This window comes from Mixophyes fleayi, chromosome 1 (genome assembly GCF_038048845.1).
Source record: "Mixophyes fleayi isolate aMixFle1 chromosome 1, aMixFle1.hap1, whole genome shotgun sequence".
NCBI lineage: Eukaryota > Metazoa > Chordata > Amphibia > Anura > Limnodynastidae > Mixophyes > Mixophyes fleayi.
Genome location: NC_134402.1, coordinates 98,265,241 through 98,286,705, shown reverse-complemented (window position 1 = coordinate 98,286,705; position 21,465 = coordinate 98,265,241). Strand labels below are relative to the sequence as shown.

The following is a 21,465-nucleotide window of genomic DNA, read 5'->3' as shown; positions in this document are numbered from 1 at the left end:
CATCTCTACGTTGCCGACACCAAAATCTATATCTCTTATCTCTTATCTATATCTCTTCCCCTAACCTCTCTCCTTCTGTACTATCTCATGTAACCAACTGTCTTTTAGCTATCTCCACACAGATGTCCCAACTGTCACGGGCACTAGGAGTCTTTACCCAGGGATCACCAGGTGATAGGCTTACCAGAGCAGTATAGGTGGTAATATGGTACTCTGGTAGCAGGGTGATCACGGAACAGGAAATAGCAGATGATGAGATGCTCAGGAAAGTCTATGACTAGCAGCACTGGCAATATGGAGGTAGTAATACACGAGGAACTGTATGGACAAAGGACACGTGAAGGTAGTCAGTGGTCTGCGGTAGCAAGTTGTACCACTGCTATAGTGAGGAGGAATGTCCAACAGAAACGAGGAGGTGATGAGAGTCAGCGGTCTGCGGATAGCAAGTTGTACCGCTGTCTGAGTGAAGGAATGGAATCCAAGTGGAGGTATCCGGGGAGTCAGTGGTCTGCGTTAGCAAGTTGTACCACTACTATGTGAGAGGAGACTGGAGCAGGTGAAACTGGAAACAGGGGTCAGTGGTCTGCCACTAGCAAGTTGTACCACTGAATATATATGTGAGGAGGTGCACGGGGAGAGACTGCAACACAATATATACACGGGCACCTTGACTTTGATCCACAGTAATATGCACAATATAAATGTATAAATAACTGAACAACACTGCCAATATAGAAAGTCTCTTGAAGTAATCCAGCATGAGATAACACAGTCAATGATGGCAATAGACACAGCGGATAGTACACTCCAGAGGAGAACCAACACAGTCCAGCAAGGTATGCAATACACAGCACAGTCAATGGGAAGTATGCATACCGTGGTTCAGGAGAAGGCAGTCAGACAGAAGTGCAGAGATACCTGAACGGCAGGAGGCCGGCAGGATGCAAAGTCCCTGGATGGGTGAAGCGGTGGTCTAGCAGGTGCAGCGCACAGGTAGGTAGACCAGCAGGGAACCCAGGAAGGCGTGGAGAGCGGATCAGCAGTAGATGGATGCGTAGCGCTGAGAAGTAACAGCAGCGGGTCTCTGCGGGAACACGGAGGTAGCCAATAGCAACCAGCAGGTGCAGTAACGATGGGACACCAGAGCAGAGTTGAACTGGAACAGTTGATCACGGAGAGTAGCGGGTAGCAATAGTGGCAGCAGACTCAAGGAAACACGGGAGAGTTGACAAGGGCTGAAGACTGAAGCGCACAGAGGCGGCGGATAGGAATCAGCTAAACAGTCACGATGAAACACAGACGGGTTGCAGGTTGAAGACTGTAGTGCACGGAGGCAGCGGATAGGAATCAGCTAGCAGTCACGATGATGAAACACAGACGAGTTGCAGGTTGAAGCCTGTAGTGCACGGAGGCAGCGGATAGGAATCAGCTGGCAGTCACAATCATGAACAGGTGAGTGGATGTGAATGAAAGACTGTAGTGCACGGAGGCAGCGGATAGGCATCAGCTAACAGTCCCAATGATACAAGGTAGAGTTGAAGTGGTTAGAAGACTGTAGTGCACGGAGGCAGCGGATAGGAATCAGCTCACAGTCACGATGATACAGTAGATGGTAGAAGTGGTATGGGAACCACAGTAGTAGAAGTGGTTTGGAAACCACAGAGGTAGAAGTGGTTTGGAAACCACAGGAATCAGCTGGGCTGAATAAACGAGGAAACACAGGAACACCTTCAGAGACTCATGGGGAATGAGACTCCAAGATCAGGCAATGTGGTGATGACCACAGGTGCTTAATATAGGGAGGTTGCCTGATCTGCCAATTAAGTTAAAGGAACATACACTGGAGGTATAGAAAGGGCTGCGCATGCGCAGTCCCTCAGGATGGAGGACGGCCACGGTTCCTAAATGTCCGGGAAGAAGCACTCACAGTCCGGTGAGTGACACCAACATTACCTGAAGATTAACATTTCCAAAACAGAACTTATTATCTTTCCCCATGACAGTCACCTCCTCCCCTCAAATCTCCCTCACTATTAATAACACCACAATTTCCTCAGTCTCCCAAGCCCGCTGCCTTGGTGTCACACTTGACTCCGCCATTTGCTTTATTCCTCATATCCAGACTACCTCCCAGTCTTGTCGATTCCACCTTAAAAACATTGCCAGAATATGCCATTTTCTTACTCAATATGCTACCAAAACTCTTATCCACTCTCTCATCATCTCCCATCTTGACTACTGCAACTTCCTGCTATCTGGCATTCCCGACACCCATATATCCACATTTTAATCCATCCTAACTGTTGCTGCAAAACTTATCTTCCTCTCTCCTTGTTGTCCGTCTTCTGGGGTAGACTGCTGCACTTCAGACAGACCAGCCAAGGATATCACACCAGTCAGTTGTTTTGGTTTGATGAACAACAGCTCGTTTTATATTTTCCAGTCATAACAATAAGTATAAACAAAATCCTTCCCTGTCCGGCACTAACTAAACATACAGGAACACCCTCTTTCAAGCGAGGGCCCTTGTGGCCACACACATACAAAAATACAAGACTTACTGATCACCATTTGCAGTGTCTCTCAGGAGGCATCCATCTGCTCCCCAGACTGTGAGACACAGAGGAAACAGCCTAACAGCTTTTTGTCAGCAGCTTGCAGGTGTAACTCCTGATTAGTCTGCTGTAAGACTGGGAGATCAGAAGACCCGGACTGGGCCTTATATATGGAGCATACCCATCTCTCTCTCCATACATAACCCCAGGAACCCTTACCAGCATTTCCTGAAGCTGAATACACTTTTTTGGAAGCTGCTTCCCATACAAGGCAATCTCCCTGGTGTTTTGTAGCATGCAAGCAAAAAGCCTGGGACATATAATAAAATACTACAAATCACACAACCAGTGAATCAATAAACAAAAGTCCTCCTTTTGTTCCTGAAGTGTAAATATAGATGCAGATAAAGGAAGCTCTGCTTGCTGATTCTGTTTGTTTAATTCTACTGACCTTGGCTAGTCTGACTATTCTGCCTTCAGAGCTACATACCTGTAGTCATGGGCTGGCTGGCAGACTTTAGCCCAGGGGGGCAAGTCCACAGCACTGGCCGATTCTTGGGTGGTTTTCGGTACAATACATATTTATCAATATAAAGAGAGGCTATTTTAGTATTGCTTAATCCAGAGATACTTTATTATTATAAATGAAAAATCTTAAATAATAAAAATAAGTAATGCAATGAAAATCAAACCTCACTTTATTTTGCATTTTATTTTATATGTTCCTTCTCCCTCCAGCACCTCTTAATTTTCTACATACCTGGCTGATTATAATGGGATTTATCAAAATGCAAAAAGCCCATTTGCTTTAAAAACCTGATGTTTTTGCCAGCAAAGGGCTTGTTTTTGCTTCGCCCTGTATACTAATAGGGTTATTAATTGTTTTAGGGTTGACCTAAACCAAATAATATTAGGGGTGGTACTGGGAGGAGAGCTGGATTAAAGCTCTGGGAGGCCTGGGGCACTTTACACAGGGTAACCCCTATAATGTAACATGGTTATCATTTTAGACAATACTGTGTGCACTACTGTTAGTTGCACGCAGCTCTGCCTTCATGAGCAGTACACTGTGAAGCGGGACATACCTCCCAACTGTCCTAAGCAAGACAGTCCCCCAAATTCGGGACTGTCCCACCAGATTCAGGACAGTTGAAAGACTGTCCTACTCTCTCCTACCTGTTCTTGTCACTTTCATCACTTTGGGTAGCTGATTTCTTTAGCTCAGTTGCTGCTTTTCATGATCCTGGAATGTTGGATGCCCTATTTGGGGGAAAAAAAATGGATACATAAAAATTAGAAAACTCTAACCAGCCTCAGAGTTAAATCAATAGCACCAACATTTTATAATAAAGCCTCCCTTCAGCCCCAACATTAAAGTAATAATATTCACATTTGCTAAACAGATCTATTTCCCTCCAACCAACCCTGACATTAAACAGCAAACAAATTTAATAAATAGACCTATTTCCATTCAATCAGCCCGAACATTAAATTAGTAGTATTCCCATTTAATATATAAACCTATTTCCCTCCCTCCAAACAACCCCAGCAATAAATTAAACAGCATTTACGTTAAATATAACAATTACCCACAACCATCCCCGGCATTAAATAATTCATATTCACATTTAATAAATAGCCCTCCTCCCCAAAATCAGCCCCATATTCAATTAATATCCCCAAACCACCTCCAGTATTAAATTAAAGGTCCCGTCACCTAACCTTAAATTAATAGGTCCCACTATTAAATTAAATAGCCCCACAAATAAAATAGCATCCATTAAATAATTACCCCCCACATGCACTTCACCATTAAATAGCCTACCTTCCACACTATATTAAGAACCCCGCATTCTTCCCTCATACACTATATTAATATAGTGGCCCCCACTCACACAGTATATTAACATAGTGGCCCCCACTCACACACAGTATAAATGTATACTTTTTTTTTGTCATTAATGCTTACATTATTAACATGGGGCAATAATTTAATTTTTTTTCTGTGCATTATTTGGCAAATGTATATTACACATAGGTATTGGAGGTATACTGCAGGTTCCTGTGTAGTAGAGCAGAGCAGACCTTCCCCCGAATTCAACAGCGCACGTATCTTCAGATCCGTTCCATGTTGAATTTGGGAGTACACACAGATGATTTGCACGTGTATTAAAACAAATGCTCAATATGTATACTTTGATGAATCAGGCCCTGATAAGTATACAGGGAATAGAATAGGTGGTGATCTGACTATTAGTTATTGTATAACATAAAAACAATTATAATTTTAAAAGTTGAAGATAAAATAGAAATTATAGTTTATAATGGTGATGCAGGTGTAATAAAGTTTAGAAATATAAGAATTAAGGATTCAGAATTAAAAAAAAGTGCTAAAAGTATTTTTGCAAAATAACTCACTAAGGAAGTCACAGACCAGCTGTGAAATGTATTTGGGACAATTCCTGTAGAACAAACAGTTTATATATCCTTATTTTATCTATTACTTGTGCAATATGAATGTGCATACCAGCACAATGCCTGCTTATCTACAATCTACAGACCTAGGCTGCATCCACTGTCAGTGGATCCTGGCTTCTGTACAGCATAATCATGAAACCAGCTGCATACAGCTTGCCATTGCTGAAAACAAATAACAATATTATTAAGCACTTTAGTAATAGTAATTTATCTGGAATAAAGTGTGTGGAATTCAGAAAGGGTCCAACAGAGATTTAATTCAGTGATTGCAAATTAGATGCATATAAGCCAGTCATTAGTGAACTCAGATGCAAACGGTGGCAGACTAAGGTAGATGATGACTCAAGGGATGGTTTATTTGGGATGGAAGTAATCAATGAATGGTTAAAGGAAAAAATGTCAAGTAAAACACCAAGATTGAAGATAAGATGAGAAAGCAAAGATGTGATTGAGATCAGATGGACATCCAGTAGGACAGGAAGAATAAACCAGTTGGATTTCTGAACTTTGGTTCATGCAACAATCTTCTTGATTCACAATTCACAACAATCTTCTTGACTCAATGCTTATGAGTTTTGTAATAAATATAAGAGACTGAGGGAATCAGCAAACATTAGCACTATAACCTGTATTATCAACATCACGCTACACACTGAATAACGGACGAGATGTCACACTAACAGCGGGCAACTCCCAATAGGGAACTAGTAATGGAGATCACAATTACCATATGTAGCGCATGTGCTGTCAGTGTTATTCACTGTGAATCAGACTATGTCTAACATCGATAGAGATCTGCCCACTAAGATTGCTTGTATTACGACTGAAATAGGAAAGAATACAACTCTAAAAGGGATTATAGTCTTTAGATTGAGTACATTAGAATTGCAATATGAAGTACATCAATAAGATGAATTATCTGTAAGAGGGATTTATATCAATTAAAAAATATGTAATGCTAATTAGTAGTGGAGAGTGTGGAGATTTTATGATATCATAATCAGCTGTCCTGATTATTATTTACATTTCAACAGATACTGGAGCAATAATAAATAACAAAATAAAACATATTTGTATAGTCCAGAGAAAATGGGATGTTAGCTGTGCTTAATACTATAATAAACAACATTTAGAAGTTGTATTGATTAAACTATACTTATATTGGCAGCTGTTAATCTACTACTTATTGGGCTATAATAGGATTTACACTAGCAAATGTTACCAACAATGCTGAAGTGTAATCAGACACTATTAAGGCTTCAAGGCTACTAGTTGCTATATGTGTATCATAAAATGATATTTGCAGCAACAAACTGATAATTGTTTCAATTGTAATAAGGGCAGAATGATCTCTGATGCTATGAATGATCTAAAACTCAGTGTAAACAAATTAATCCATAATTTTGATTATTGTCAGACATCATATTGTCTTTTGAAAGTATCATCTTATCTTAAATATCTATGAGAAGTCAAGTAAAATCTAACCTATGCAATGTTAAGTGCCTCATGTTAATATCTGCAGATGTTTTCTGCATAATCTTATAAACGTACATACAATTAGTTCTGTAACAAGAAGGTATTATTGCGCTAATTAGAAGTTGCTATGAATTCCTAGATGAAATGATGAGACAAAATAAAATGTGGATGGAGGCCATAGTCTGATATATTTAAAACAGGTCTAGGTGCATATGGTATTTAGTAATGACTATGGTAATTAGTATGACTATATGCAGAGTAATTATAATTTGTCATGGAATAATAAATAGTTATTTTAATAATTATTTTATAATAAATATTTTATAATAAAATAATTATTTTATAATAAATAATAAATAGTAATGAAATAATAACATCTATGCAATACTGATCATAGCAGTAAATCCCACTTCATTTTATGGCCAATAGATGCATTATAATAAAAATAACCCACATTTGACCCCATTGCTAAGTTACAATAAAATATAACTAATTATCTTTGAGGGACAAGTCATTTTGTAAATTCTCTGAAGTATAGAGAACAAGGACCTAATAAAGGGATCTTTTTCTTTTCTCCTTTTTTAATCTTTTCACGTTTATTATAGGGTGCCACAGATTCTGTAGCACAATCTTTACAAATATGACATACATGAATACAATAAGCACGATCAGAAGCTTGAAAATATTTAAGCATAAGAACAAGTATATGAATACTATTCCGAATAATATCAGTGTCAGGTACAAATAGAGAATGAGGGATTTGTGAACAATTACAGATACAGCCCCAAATTCCTTGCATGTGCGTAAACAATCTGCAGACCACTCTCACAACATTCTGCAAAAGACATGACAAAGGATATACTAGGTAGACAGACAGAAGATGTATCTTAGACCAGTGCCGTAACTAGACATTTCAGTGCCCTGGGCGAGACAGGGCATCGGCGCCCCCCCATCTTAATAGGAGTGACGTTTGTCCAGTGGGTGTGGCCACCCTAATGTAGGGGTGTGTCTAGCATTTTTCCTTCTATGTCTGTAACTGATATTCTTGAAAGTTGTAAAGAAGCCCAACAATGGTGAAAAAACTTGTATCTATAAGAAAACCCATACACACTACAAAATATATATATATATATATATATATATATATATATATATATATATACACACATACACAGAAACTAATAATACCTCTCCCAGTGTAAGTATGTGATATATATGGGGATATAACTTATGGTCCCTCTCTTAGTGATGTGTTGCAAATGAAAAGACTGGTCCACCCACTGTGCCCCGAGAGTGGTCAAGTGGCGTGTTTCTCCGTCTCTAGTCGTTGCACCCGGTCCTGGTCTGGGGCACAGGGGTAAGCCGTTCTAGAGAGGCGTTCCAAAAAAATGGCTTAAAATAAAAATAAAAATAATATAGCAATCCCAGACATTGTAGCCTTTTCATATATATATTACTCTCACTATCCCAAGCAAAATGTACAAACAACACTCTTGGCAGAGTGAAAGGTGTTGGTATATTTGGAGAGACAACTGATTTGATGGCGATATCAGCTATAGATTTTTCTGCATATTAAAATAATAGGTAACAGACTCCTCCTAAGCTGGTGACCATGTTCTCATTCCGGTGTCTTGGCCATGTGAAGATGTGTGTGCTCTGATTTTAAAGATGTCCCGACAGAAATAAATAAAATAACTCCTTGTATTCTTTTTAAATGTTGAAATCTATAAATTGCAGAGGCGGATAGATGCTTGGTAGTACAGGGAGAGGAAATGGTAGCAGAAAGAAGTAATAATGCCACTGTATAGGTCATTGGTACGGCCTCATCTAGAATAATGTGTTCAGTTCTGGAGGCCATATCTCCAGAAGGATATAAATATATTAGAGACTGTGTATAGATGGGCAACTAAAATGGTGCATGGCCTACAGCACAAAACTTACCTGGAAGACTCAAAGATCTTAATATGTATAGTTTGGAGCAGAGAAGAGAAAGGGGGGACATGATAGAAACGTTCAAATATATCAAGGTTTTAAACAAGGTACAAGAGGGAACCATTCTTCAAAGGAAGAGAAGTATTAGAACACAAGGACATGTACTGAGACTGGAGGGAAGTAGGTTCAGAGGAGATGTGAGGAAAATTTACATCACAGAAAGGGTAGTGGATAAATGGAATAGCCTCCCATCAGAGGTGGTAGAGGCTAATACAGTATAGCAATTTCTACATGCTTGGGATAGACATACGGATATTCTTAAAAAGAAACAAGAATTAAATAGGTTTGAGGTTACCATAGGTTAAAAAAGGTGGTTCTTATCTGCCGTCAAATTCTATGTTTCTATGGAGAGATGCTAGCACGGTGTAGGATATTAAATGATTTGATTTGCCGGGAATATAAAATGTGGGGGGAAAAGCACAGACTGTATTATTAAAGTGACTTTCATTTGTTTTCCAGATTTTGCATATGTGACTGTGGACAATTTATTGCTTCATATTTACCTTTTCATCTTCTCTTCTATACTGCTGTATTCTTCGTCATTATCCTTCTTCTGTATACTGCTGTCTGAAGACAGTTCTTTTCTACCTTCTCGGTCCAGCCGCCCCTGTGCTGTAGCTCCTGGCTCTTCACAACTCCTCTAAATCCATTAGCAACGTTGTCAGATCAGGAGCTGGGTGCTGGGCACCATTTTGGAAGCGCTGGGCGCCTAGCATCGATAACCTATAGTCTGTGGTCACAGACCCAGGCACAGAGGCAAGTAGCAGGCAGCCGCTGCACCCACTTAGCACCGCCCGCACCTTCCTAGTTATGGCTCTGCTCCACAGTACTGAAATCAACAAAACCTTGCCAACTCTCCACATTACAGCAACTAGCTATACCAACGTCACCTTGTACCAGTACAACCCATGTCCCCACCCTGCCCCAATGCCAGTCTTGTCCCCACAATACACCAATGCTACCCCTCTACACCAACACCAGCCCTATCCTCATACTACACCAATGCCAGCACTGGCCCCACACTGCACCAATTCCACCCCCCCCTACCCACACTACACCAATGTCACCCCCCTACCCACACTAAACTATTGTCACCCCCTCTACCAACACTACACCAATAACAGCCCTGTCCCCACACTGAACCAATGTCAGCCATACTGATGCAGGGGGGAGAGGAGAAGATTTCACTTGCATAGGAGTGAAGAGGGGAGGGCAGACAGAAACTTTCACACACGGAGGGGAGGGACAGAGGCTGACTGACACACAGAGGGAAAGGGGAAAGACAATCTCACAAGCAGAGCAGGAAATGGGAGGATACAGAAGCTGTCACACTCTGGGATTTGTTTAAAAGACAGAAAATATACGTTTGGACATAGCTCCGCCCACTTTCGGAAAGATCCGCCCCTCCAAACGCCGTGAATGCCGAAGCTGTCACAAACAGATATATATATATTGTGAGTCTGAGGAGAGAGAGACTGTCCCAGGTAGAGGATAGCAGAGAGAGGCTCACATACTTAGTGTGCGGAGTCTCCGAAGTCCAGCCTTATAGAGAGCATGTGTTCCCCGGCAGCCTGCAGTCACAGAGCCAGGCACAGAGGCAAGTAGCGGGCGGCTACTGCGCCCCCTTGGGCTTGCGCCCTGTGCGACGGCACCGCCCGCACCTCCCTAGTTATGGCTCTGTCTTAGACATAAGGTATCAGTTTAACAGGAACCTCACATCTCTACTGTATGCTACCAGGGGACCCTGGTCATTCCGCTGTTAACCTTAGTCTGTGGTCTCCTGTTTGCTTCCATTCCTGTCCTCATATTGCAACGCTGGCCCTATCACATGCAGCAGTGCACTCCCTCAGTTATATGAGCGAACACAAAATCAGCGCACTCATCTCCTGAAATGCTATATGTTACTGTGAACATTTTGTTGATCAAACTAGCTACAGGTTGCCTTATCCCCACCCACTTCATAAGTGGGCACACACAGACACACCTTAAAAAAAGTAGAAAATTTATTTTTAGTCAGTTTCAATAAGAGTGTCCATGGAGGATTAAGCAGGAAATGGTAGAGGGTGTTGCTGGAGTGTTAGTGAAAATGAGATAGTTAAATAAATTTTGAAGCAACTAGGGGAGTCATCAGTAGGTATGTTTAAATCTTCCAGCATGTTAATATGAAATTCACAGGATAAATAGTGTCAAGAGAATAAATGGTCAAGGAGTTGGTATGTTAGGCTAGAAGGGTATATATGAGCATAACATAAATAAAAGAATAGGATGATATGAGAGTGTGTTCTCAGATCTAGGAATATGTCTGAAGTGCCAACTACTATATATAAATGCAGTCAATAGGAGAAGCAATGTATTTGAGCCAGATTTCAGTGGGAGCCAGTAGCGAATCGAGAGTTGGTGAAGAACAAGTCATGTGCAGACTAACAAAACATACATTCCAAAGGGCCCATTCTATGGGAACAGGAAATCCAGGTGAAAGGTATCTCTGGACGAGAATACCAAGATTTCTTGATTTTGTTAGAGCACTGTAAAGCTAGGTACACATTACAGAAATTTCAACCAACTTTTTATGCCGAGCGATTTTACATGCGATCGATGATCCGATTGCCCGGTCCATGGACTGCATACACACTAGCCTTGTGTAGGATGATAAAGGGAAGAGCGGACGTCCCTTTAGCGACTTTTTACAGCCATGTTGTCGTGAGCAATGACTGTAATTTCGTACTTACTGTTGTGGATTGGTCAGAAGTTTATACACACCACACAGCGGAAACGAGATTGGAACGAAAATATTAAAGGGTACGACCAACCAAATGAGGCGATAATTGTCCATTTGGGCAGACTTTCGACCATCGTGTCACTACACACACTGACCCGACTTTTGAACGAGCGGTCGTATGTCGGCTGTTTGAGACGATTATTGGACGAAAACAGTGTAGTGTGTACCCAGCTTAAGCAACGTGTGAGAAATGGAGGATTAGAAGAAATATTCCCAGCTGCTAATAGCAAAGGGAAGAATAGGAGCAGATTACTTTAGGGTTTAGAGGACAACTATATTAAACAAAAACATTTATAAATGTAAAGCATAGTGTCTAGTTGTACAATGACTAGTTTTTTTTTCATTTCTTTTTTTCTACTGGCTTTGTTGCAGATGTAATTACTCACTTTAATAATTGATTTGAAAATGCATGAATGCAGTCAAAGGGAAACACCTTTCAGTCATTTATGTCAGCCCATTTGATCACTTTCCAGTAAGTATCTATTAAGGCTTCCAAAGTAATCTCTACATCATCTTCTCCTATGTGGTTTTGTTACAGGAGAAAAAACTCAAATTGCTAGGCACAGCATGTCATTTTACTGTTTGTAACATCACTGACCATGCCCCTATGTGTGAATCCACTAACCAATCCACAAACATTGCAGTTCTGCATAGAAGGACAGCACATGTGTCACTTAGAGTGGTGCAAAATAGAGAGGTGGTGAGATGGAGAGCAGTGAATGGAATATTTCATTGGAGGTGGTCGTATCTTTGAGCTGTTCACAAATATGCCTTGTTGGACTGTATTCTCAACACTTACACCAATATAGTGAATAAAGGCACAAAACATTTCCTGGTGGAAACCCTTATTGTTATAAAATGTATCTGGAAGGATTACTGGAACAGTTTTTTGGGGATTTTTTTGTGTGTTTATATTTACATTGACCAAGCCAAGTTTACATATTTTGATTCCCGAGGTGAACTTTTATCATAATCATAACTCACCATTTTTTTTCAAACCCCTTACAGTACCTTTATGTAATATTACATGGAAAGAACTAACCCTCACGTAGCCTAAGTATAAGTGGTTGAACTGTGTAAATAAGACATTATTAATATATTAAATACATCATTCAATTAATGTGCATAGTGAGCAGACTACCACCAATGCAAATTTGGGGCTTTTTACCAGTACATGCCTGACATGACGAATACGTTCCTAAAAGAGATGTTCCTTCCCTTCCAATCACATCTGAAATGCTGGGCCAGGATCTTGTTAATTTCTACCTATCAGTTTAATGGTTATCCCTTATTAACCCAACTTTTTAAATGTTTTATGTAGTTTATAATATAATTTCATTAAATTCTCCCACAAATCAGTCATTTTACTATATCATAAACATCACTACCGTTTTTCCTTAAATAAGATGTTCAGTATCTCAAACTGGTGTAGCCAAAAGCCCTCCCCCAAGTAGAAGAAGAATGGAAACCATGGCATGTGCCAGCAGGCCTGTCTTTCAGTTCCTGTCACTTCACTATTGACGTGGCCAGAGGCGGGGATTGAAGACTCTATTGTGTCATAATATCTCCGCCTCCTGCAGGCACTGCCCGGCAGGGGGCGGGACCACTGAGGTGAGGTTTGAAATGTTGGCAAGTAGTGTTTTAATACTGATGATGGTCTCCTGTGCTCAGTGACTAGAGTGGACAATAAAGACTTCACTTCTGTATTTTAGGTGTGTTTTGCTCATTTCCAGTTGTGTACACACACTATATTGACAAAACTATTTGGCCACACCTGTTAATTATTGAATTGAGGTGTTTAAATCAGACCTGTTTCCAGAGGTCTATAAAATCAAGCACCTAGCTATGCAGTCTCCATTTGCAAACATTTATGATACAAAATAGGTCGTTCTGAAGAGCTCAGCGACTACTGTGATAGGATGCCAGCTTTGCAATAAGATGGTTTGTGACATTTCATCCCTGCTGGATATCCCATGGTCAATTGTAAGTGATATTATTAGAAAGTGGAAGCGTTTAGTGACAGCCACGAAGATGAAGACCACGTAAAATCACAAGCCTTCTCGTCCAACATCAGTGCCTGACCTCATAAATTCTCTACAGAATGAACGGGCATAAATTCCCATAGAAACACTCCAACATCTTGTAAAAAGCCTTCCAAGAAAGCTGTTATCTATTAGTGTTACATAACTGTCTTTGACAATATTATGTAATGGAATGTATAAAGGTCTCTGAATGCAAATTTTTCCTGAATTTAAGAATCACTTATTGCAAGCATGCAATCAGTCCACAATACTTTCTTTATTATTTCCCGGTTGTTGCACACCTTAAGAAATATTTTAAAACACAGGGCCTGATTCATTATAGCACGCAAAACGAACTTATTGTTTTTAAAAACGCTTTTAAAAAAAAATGCTTTTTAAAAAAAATGCACATAATTCAGGAATAGGCATGTCCAAATTCAGCTACAAATGGATCTGAGGAAATGTCTCAATGCAATGTTGAATACAGGTGTAGGTACACACTGCTTATACTGCACTTGACATATTGAGACAGACACTATACACTGCAGGATATGTACAATACATATGCGGAATAAAAAATCCCAGCAGATTACACACAACAAAAATATTCAATTATTGTCACGTTTTAATAATACAGTCATTAATGAAATAATTAAAAACATGTTTCTTTTCCTGAAATACATTTATCATGATGTTATTAATGTCTACTGTACATTAAATGCACCATACAGTGGCTCTTGTTTGTAAACACATATTCTAACATGCATACACTACTGTCATCATTATCATTCAGCACTTACATCTGACCTGCAGCTGGTGCTGTAATAAGGCTGAAAAATATAAAGAGATGCCCAAAGCTTGATAGAGGCACTGCTACAGGCTCTTGATCTTGGCACACTTACTGTACATTGACTACATACATACGCCCCTTCCCCTTCCTGCGCCGTCCATTAAATTGCAGACTGTTGCTAGTGTTCTTTGCATTTGAAGATTAATTGGATGTTCTTGCGTTCACTGGCGTACAATCCGTTTCTGGGCATACGCAGTACAGTTTAACGCAAAATACGGCACCTATCGGCATTTACGTTCCTTAATGAATCAGGTCGACAATGTAATACAATAAAGTACTGCAGCAGTAACTGCAGAAATATCGTCCAATATGTGTAATCCTGTTTTTTTTAATACTTGAACAAGATACATTAAATTAGTCTATTGTTTCTCAAAACCAAACTAGAGGCTCTGATTGGCTCTACATATGTTTTTCACACATAACCAGCTTAAATTCAATTACACTATACTTGAAGTATGAATATTCCCTAATAAGGTTATGTTTACCCACAGTTCAGATGTCTTAGTAAAAGAAAAACAAATTGGAAAATATGTTTTTAAAATATACAGTAAGATTTTATTTGGACTACATAGGATTATAGCAAGCCATGTGGAATTATCGTAAAGACTGCTGTGGAATGTTTATATGTCACGTAGTGCCAAGCCAGCTTAATGAAGTGTCTTTCCTTTTGTTGTGATGGTCAGATGTTTAATTGATGACTTTTCTTTAATATCGAGGAAAAGTATGTAAAATAGTTTAACTCATTGAAATAGCTTGGCTCGTGGCTGTTATTTTAATTATCTGACATTGTCACTGTTCTCCATGGAATAACAGTTTATCAGGCAAAGCAGTTTCGTTAGGCTCATTTCAGCTAAAACTCCCCAATTCCGATGTCAGTGCAAGCTACCTTTCCTTTATTTCTCTATTGCTTTTGTAAAATCCTAAATACAATGTAAATGTTTCAAAGTACAGCAAAACTAAAACTATTGAAATAAAGTAGGCTGATATCCAGAATCTGCAAGGCAGGTCATAGCTATAAATACAGAACAAATTCAAGAGAGTGAGATCAGGGGAAAGCGACTGGGGGTAAACTAATGCCAATGTTCCATACTGTATAGTATCACCATCTGCAGACAGTGAGACCCAACATGATTTTGAACAAGATGGATGTATGATGCAATTTTGTTTGTGTGGGTTTCCTCCGGGTACTCCGGTTTCCTCCCACACTCCAAAAACATACTGGTAGGTTAATTGGCTGCTATCAAATTGACCCTAGTCTGTGTGTGTGTGTGTGTGTGTGTGTGTGTGTGTGTAAGCTCCAATGGGGCAGGAACTGATGTGAGTGTGTTCTCTGTACAGCGCTACGGAATTAGTGGTGGTGCTATATAGATAGCTGCTGCTGCTGATTTTCTAGTTTGCCTTCACATACTTATTCATATTCATATTTCAAAAAGAGTCACATGACACAAATGGGTGGAGCTTAATTGTTTGGCACACATGGACAGGCTGATGGATTACACAGGGGTGTATGAGGTGGATCTTGCCTTAATAAATAGAATAAATAATTAGTGAGTTTTGTTTGTGAAATAGTACACTGGACACATTTTATTAACATTGATCCAGTCATTTATGGTTTTAGTTATCAAGAACTCATAGTACGTACAAGAAAAAGTTGTAATGTAACTGTGGTTTAGTTGAAGATTATGTTAATGTACTTGAAAACTGTTCAAAGGCAAAATATTTACCTTAAAAGTGTATTTCTGTCACCAAACCTCTAAACAAACCTCCACACCCTGTATTGTATGATATCTTCATTTTCACCTTAAAGCGCTAATAAACCTAAAATACATGTGTTCAGTGTGAAAAGGCATCATGTGTGCAGCATCAAAAAATGAACTAAATGAAAGAGCGCAGGTTAAAGTGATTATAGTATGTTATTTATTGTATTCACATAAATCCTCATTTAAAAACATATAAAATCCACACAAGAATGAGTAAAAAACGCTGAATGTAGCAAGCTTATAGTAACTCCCAATAATGGTACTCAAACAAAATCCCTCATATAACGATTATATAAAATGATTCTCAGTCCTTTAAGAGCAATAGTCCTGAGGTAGAAGTGTACACTTCAATATGTTGGTTATACCACTTTTATTTTTGCCTCCTTGGGAAAAAAAAGGATTGCTATATTCCACATAAAATATTTGCCATATATTTGTATATAGCAGCCAACTCAGTCATGTATCCACAATAATCATAAGACATCAGTAGGCTCCTTCATTATACAGGTGTTAAATCCAATTCATTTTAGGTGATATGAGAAGCCATTTGGAAAGTTCATCAACTTGCTGATGGTAAAGTAAATGTTGTACCTTAGGTCCTTAAGGGAGCGTCACAGAAGAAATATAGGCTGGAACTGCTTTAGTGGCGCTACTTGCAAATAAAGATGATTTCTGAGGGTTCAGGGTTCCAAATGAGATAATTAAAAATAGTTTGTACACCCTAGCGTCACCTGATGTGTTTCTCCGCCTTTTAGAAAATGGTTTCATCAGAGGTATTATCATGTGTGCAGTGTTTACATGCTAAAGTTTCCATATCATTATGTTATTTCATTTTGAAAGCTATTTTTTTCTTTTGTTAACCATTTAAGTATTTAAAGGGTTAGAAGCAATGTCCATAAATAGACTTACATATATGATTTTCCCAAAAATGATAGCCGGCTCCTGATTGGTCAGAGCGCTGTGACAGTCCATTCCTAGAACCATTCTAGTACATATAGCTATATCTGTAACATCTTCCGGAGACTGACCTAAAGAGGTAGCTGGGGCCCTGCTGAATTTAGAAAAAGAGGATGTTACAGGTAGGGCCCCCTAAAGTACGAGTATGCAAAAGGTGGTGAAACTGAGGGAACAATTGGAAAAGCAAGCTGGATGGTGCTGTAAAATACTTGACTCCATGTTGACATATTTTCATAGTTTAAATTAATATAATGTTACTTAATTATAGGAAGGTTTACTTGATGTGGAAAAGTCAGAGAATGAAGATGAACTGACTGTCACTGAAATCAGTTGTCTGCGCCTGAAAGGACAAATGATCTACTTGCCTGAAGCTGACAACATTCTTTTCCTCTGCTCTCCAAGGTAATCTGGCATAGTTGTAACTTTTTTATACACTACATTACATGTTGAAATTTTAACAACGGAATATAATGATACATAATTATCAATCACCATATTAAAGTAACTAAAGAATGTCTTTATACACTACAATATATTTATAACTTCTTCTATTGAAGTTACATTGCTGGGCATGGTCCCCACAATACGCACTGATATATGTGGATGCAAATAACTGTCACAGGTTCCAGACCACCCAGCAGGTCACATGTTCCAGGTCACCCAGGAGGTACACATGGTGAATTCACTAACTGTAACAGTTTCTTGAACAACCAGCAGGTGCGGGGGTGTAATGCCAACAGTCACATTTTCCAGAGGACAATGGCAACGCATTGTTGTAAATGGCGGACGGATGTTTTGTGAAACAATGCAACCGATTACACTGCTAATTTTTTCCTGCAAATCTACAGTCCACCACCTTTAATTTGGTATATGATGTCCTGCTCAGACAACAGCATCATAGAAATAAGTCACTCATAAAAGTCGTACTTATGCTATCACTATATAGACTATTGTAATTGGAAAGTAAGTAGAAAAAGCAGACATACATTGGAAAGTATGTTGGAAGATCAGACATACACTTTTATCACTTTGGGAAAATAAATAAGGTAGTATAATGAGTATGCCTAACACGTACCTGTTCTAAAAATAACATGATGTATACCACCTATTTAAAAGTAGCATTAACAACAGTGCCACCTAAATGTTCATGATCATGGAAAAACTGCACATGTTTTAAAACAAATACTGGGATCCATTTACAACTGAAGAGTGCAAGTGCTAAATACATTTTTCCTCTATTGTTATTTTCATTTTTCCTCTCTTGTTATGTTATGCAAGTGTTCACTCCATCTATACTTGCTCTATGATGATGGCTGTAAATTACCAGAATAACGTTCTAGTTCAAGGCCCTGCTACCACTTGGCAAAGATAGTCACCTAGGCCCTGAGGTTTAGAGGGTGTCTTAAACCCTGAATGATTGATATACTGTCAATCACTCTGTTGTTATTCCCCCCCGGAGCCCCTGCACTGTTTGCCTGCTGCTGACATGAAGGGCAGCAGTCAGCAGCTTCTTACCTGTGAAGCTGTGGGCTGCTGGTTACTTTCATACATGCAAGTATGGCACTGTATGTCACAGCTAAGCGACACAGTCTGACAGAGAAATGCAAGATGCCAGTGTTCAAAACAAGGGGTGGTCGCCAAAGGAGGGTGAGGCACCCAGAGCATTTCAGCCCTTTATCTAGTTGCAGTTTTACACTAGTTAAAAACAAGATTTGTTATTGGCACAAAAATCGAGTCTAAAATTATACACAAGGAGTGGTGATAGGGGAAATGTGTAGATATTTACTTAAGGCAACTATGAAGGCGCACACATTAAACAAGGCACACAGTTTATATCACAGGTAAATTAATTTATTTTAAGATAAAAAATGTATGCATGACATCCAAAGTGAAGGCAGCCTCAAGACACACCTTACTTTCCAAAATCCAAAAATAGCTAAATGATGGCAAAACAAGCAGCACACAAGAAAACAGGAAAGCTCGTTTTATTGGGGAGGGATCCAAATAGGAAAGCTGGCTGACTTTATACCTTTGTACTTTGCACAATAGGGAACCACAGCAAATGAAGTGCAGTGAGCAAGAAAAAGCATCCATGTAGAAGAGCAATGTAATTGTATGTTTGGGCATGAACATACATATAGCAGATGGGTAATTTTGCAAAATGATCCCTGATTGCAATATTGTTTTATAATACTACCATAATACTACTTGACTTGAAACGTATTTATTATAGGCCTGTTTTCTTGAATGATCAGTAATCAAACATAAATTTAATAAATAGTTGTGTGTAGTCCTACAAAGTACAGAAATACTTATTTGGTATGTGCATGTGAGTCACTGGTGCAGCGCAGCAAGTACAAGTAACTGAATAATTGCCAAATACGATATAACATATTTTTATTTTTTTAAAAAAGATTATAGCTGTGGGTTTGTAATGTTTATTTAAGTTTAGCTAGGCTGAAGTTCCAAATTACAAACTGCCTGCTTGTAACCAGACATCAACTGCAGTGTAATGAATTAATTACAGTGTCATGAACCTGGATGATCTGACAAGAAGAGGACTGTATCTCAGTGACATCCCCCTCCATGATGCTACCCGGGACCTGGTACTTCTGGGGGAACAGTTTAGAGAAGAATATAAGTTGACTCAAGAGTTGGAGATTCTGACTGACAAGCTGCAGCATACCCTAAGAGCCCTGGAAGATGAGAAGAAGAAGACTGATACGTGAGAAATGTTTTAGAGTTTTATAGTGACAGCAATGATGATAGCAAAGCTGGCATTGGAAATTTTGGGACCTCTTCAAATTAGAAATTACAGGGCCATCCACACCTCACATCCCTTACTCCAATAACCTGGTCATTGTGTACCATAATGCATGACCCCATAAATAGAGATATGGATACATTGATAACAGTATAATATTTGCCTATCAAATCAATGTCCAGATGCACCAATCAGGATTTGCTGGAGGTTCCCGATCCTTCTTTTTACCATTTGCATACATAAAATGTCAGTACAGTACTTGTAGTTAATTTACTGTTTAAAGGCTGGTGTAACTGTTTTGCTCCCGTAGGCCACTTTTTCTGTGCTTCACCCATCGATGCAGCGGTCCCATATATCTATTATGTCCCGTCTGTGTAAAATAAAAAAATTACTCAACCATTTATAAAAAATAATAACTTATAAACAAGATATTAATAGTAACTTGATTTATGTACTGTCATAACTTATAGTATCTATATGCTTAAGCAGTGGTACCAAAATCCAGTCCTCAAGCCCCCCCATTTCAGGTTTTGAGGATATCCATGCTTGTGGCACATGTGGTTAAATCAAAACGATTGAGGCATTAATTAAGTTACCTGTATTCAAGTATGGATATCCTTAAAACCTGCAGTGTTAGGGGGGGTTTGAGGACAAGAATTGGGAAACACAGTGCAAAAGAAAAGTAGAAAAATTGAAGAGACAGGACATCTCTTGGCATGGACATATCAGCATGTCCATGTACATTTACCTCCCCTTGCCACTACCTACACCGAATCACAACATACAATTCACAAATACACAAGCATTCTACTGAAGCTCAGGCCTTGCTGCAGGTTGCACTTCCTTTGTTTGCCACAACACAGCCTGCACACTGTTCATTCCCATACCAGCAGCACTTCTCTACTTGCCTGCTCAGACAATGTGTAGGGAAATAACATTGGTCAGAATAGGGTACTGTGAGAGTAGTGCAAACTTTACCTCCTGCTCATTGCATATCCCCACTACACATTCCTTAACCCGGTGTATATTGCAAGAGTACCAGCATCAACATGATTGCCAACTTTTGCTGTCTCCCTTCTGGGGGGAGAGATCACCTGGCAAGTGTGGGAGGTGGTGTGTTGATGCCATTGCCTCAACATAGCCCCGGCCCATTAAGCCCCACCTCCACCCAGGAACCATGAGAGTGCCTGCTCTTCCGCGAGTCTGGGAGGACTTCCCAAGATTCAGGAGCCTCCTGGACATTCCTGGAGAGTAGGCAAGTATGAGCATCACCCCCTCAGCTCTCACCCAACGAAATATAATGCACTCCATTGCAAAACTTTCTAAAGTCAAATGCATAAGCTTAATACATAATTATAAACACCTACCAGTAATACCCTGTGTGACTAATAACTATGTGACTTTGGTCACTATTTATATACGCTGTGTGTGTAGACTAGGGCATGAAGTAGCCTTTGGGAGGCTGTTTATGTATATCTAGCTACATTTAGTACAGTAAACAAGTGTGTGTATATGTGTATACAAAGAATACATACAGTGCACCTCATTTAGAGTTAAAATATGTATTCTTATACTGTGCACGTGCACCAAAAATATGTATGCGTACATTCGTATTAAGACTATCGTATAGGAGGAACGGGACGGAGAGCAAGCATAGGGAACGTACAGTAAGTGGGTGTTCCCGTAATGGCTATATAGTTGGATGTGGACAGAGCAGCACATATGTCTATCGGGATGCATAGCTTTCTTCTTGTTTGCACTTCTTTTGCAAGTGCTCTACTCCTGGAGCATCGATCTGTACTGATGATGAGGATCAGTGTCCCTACCACCGGT

At 39.5% G+C, this 21,465-nt stretch overlaps 1 protein-coding gene across 1 annotated transcript in view; it reads left to right on the top strand.

The window, feature by feature from the left end:
* The window catches only part of GUCY1B1 (guanylate cyclase 1 soluble subunit beta 1), a 65,863-nt gene that overhangs the window by 31,622 nt on the left and 12,776 nt on the right, over positions 1 to 21,465 (top strand). Inside the window, exons 8-9 of the mRNA XM_075198292.1 lie at positions 17,137 to 17,270; positions 19,396 to 19,593. Of these exons, the coding sequence (XP_075054393.1) occupies positions 17,137 to 17,270; positions 19,396 to 19,593 (332 nt within the window). The remainder of the gene's footprint in view (positions 1 to 17,136; positions 17,271 to 19,395; positions 19,594 to 21,465) is intronic.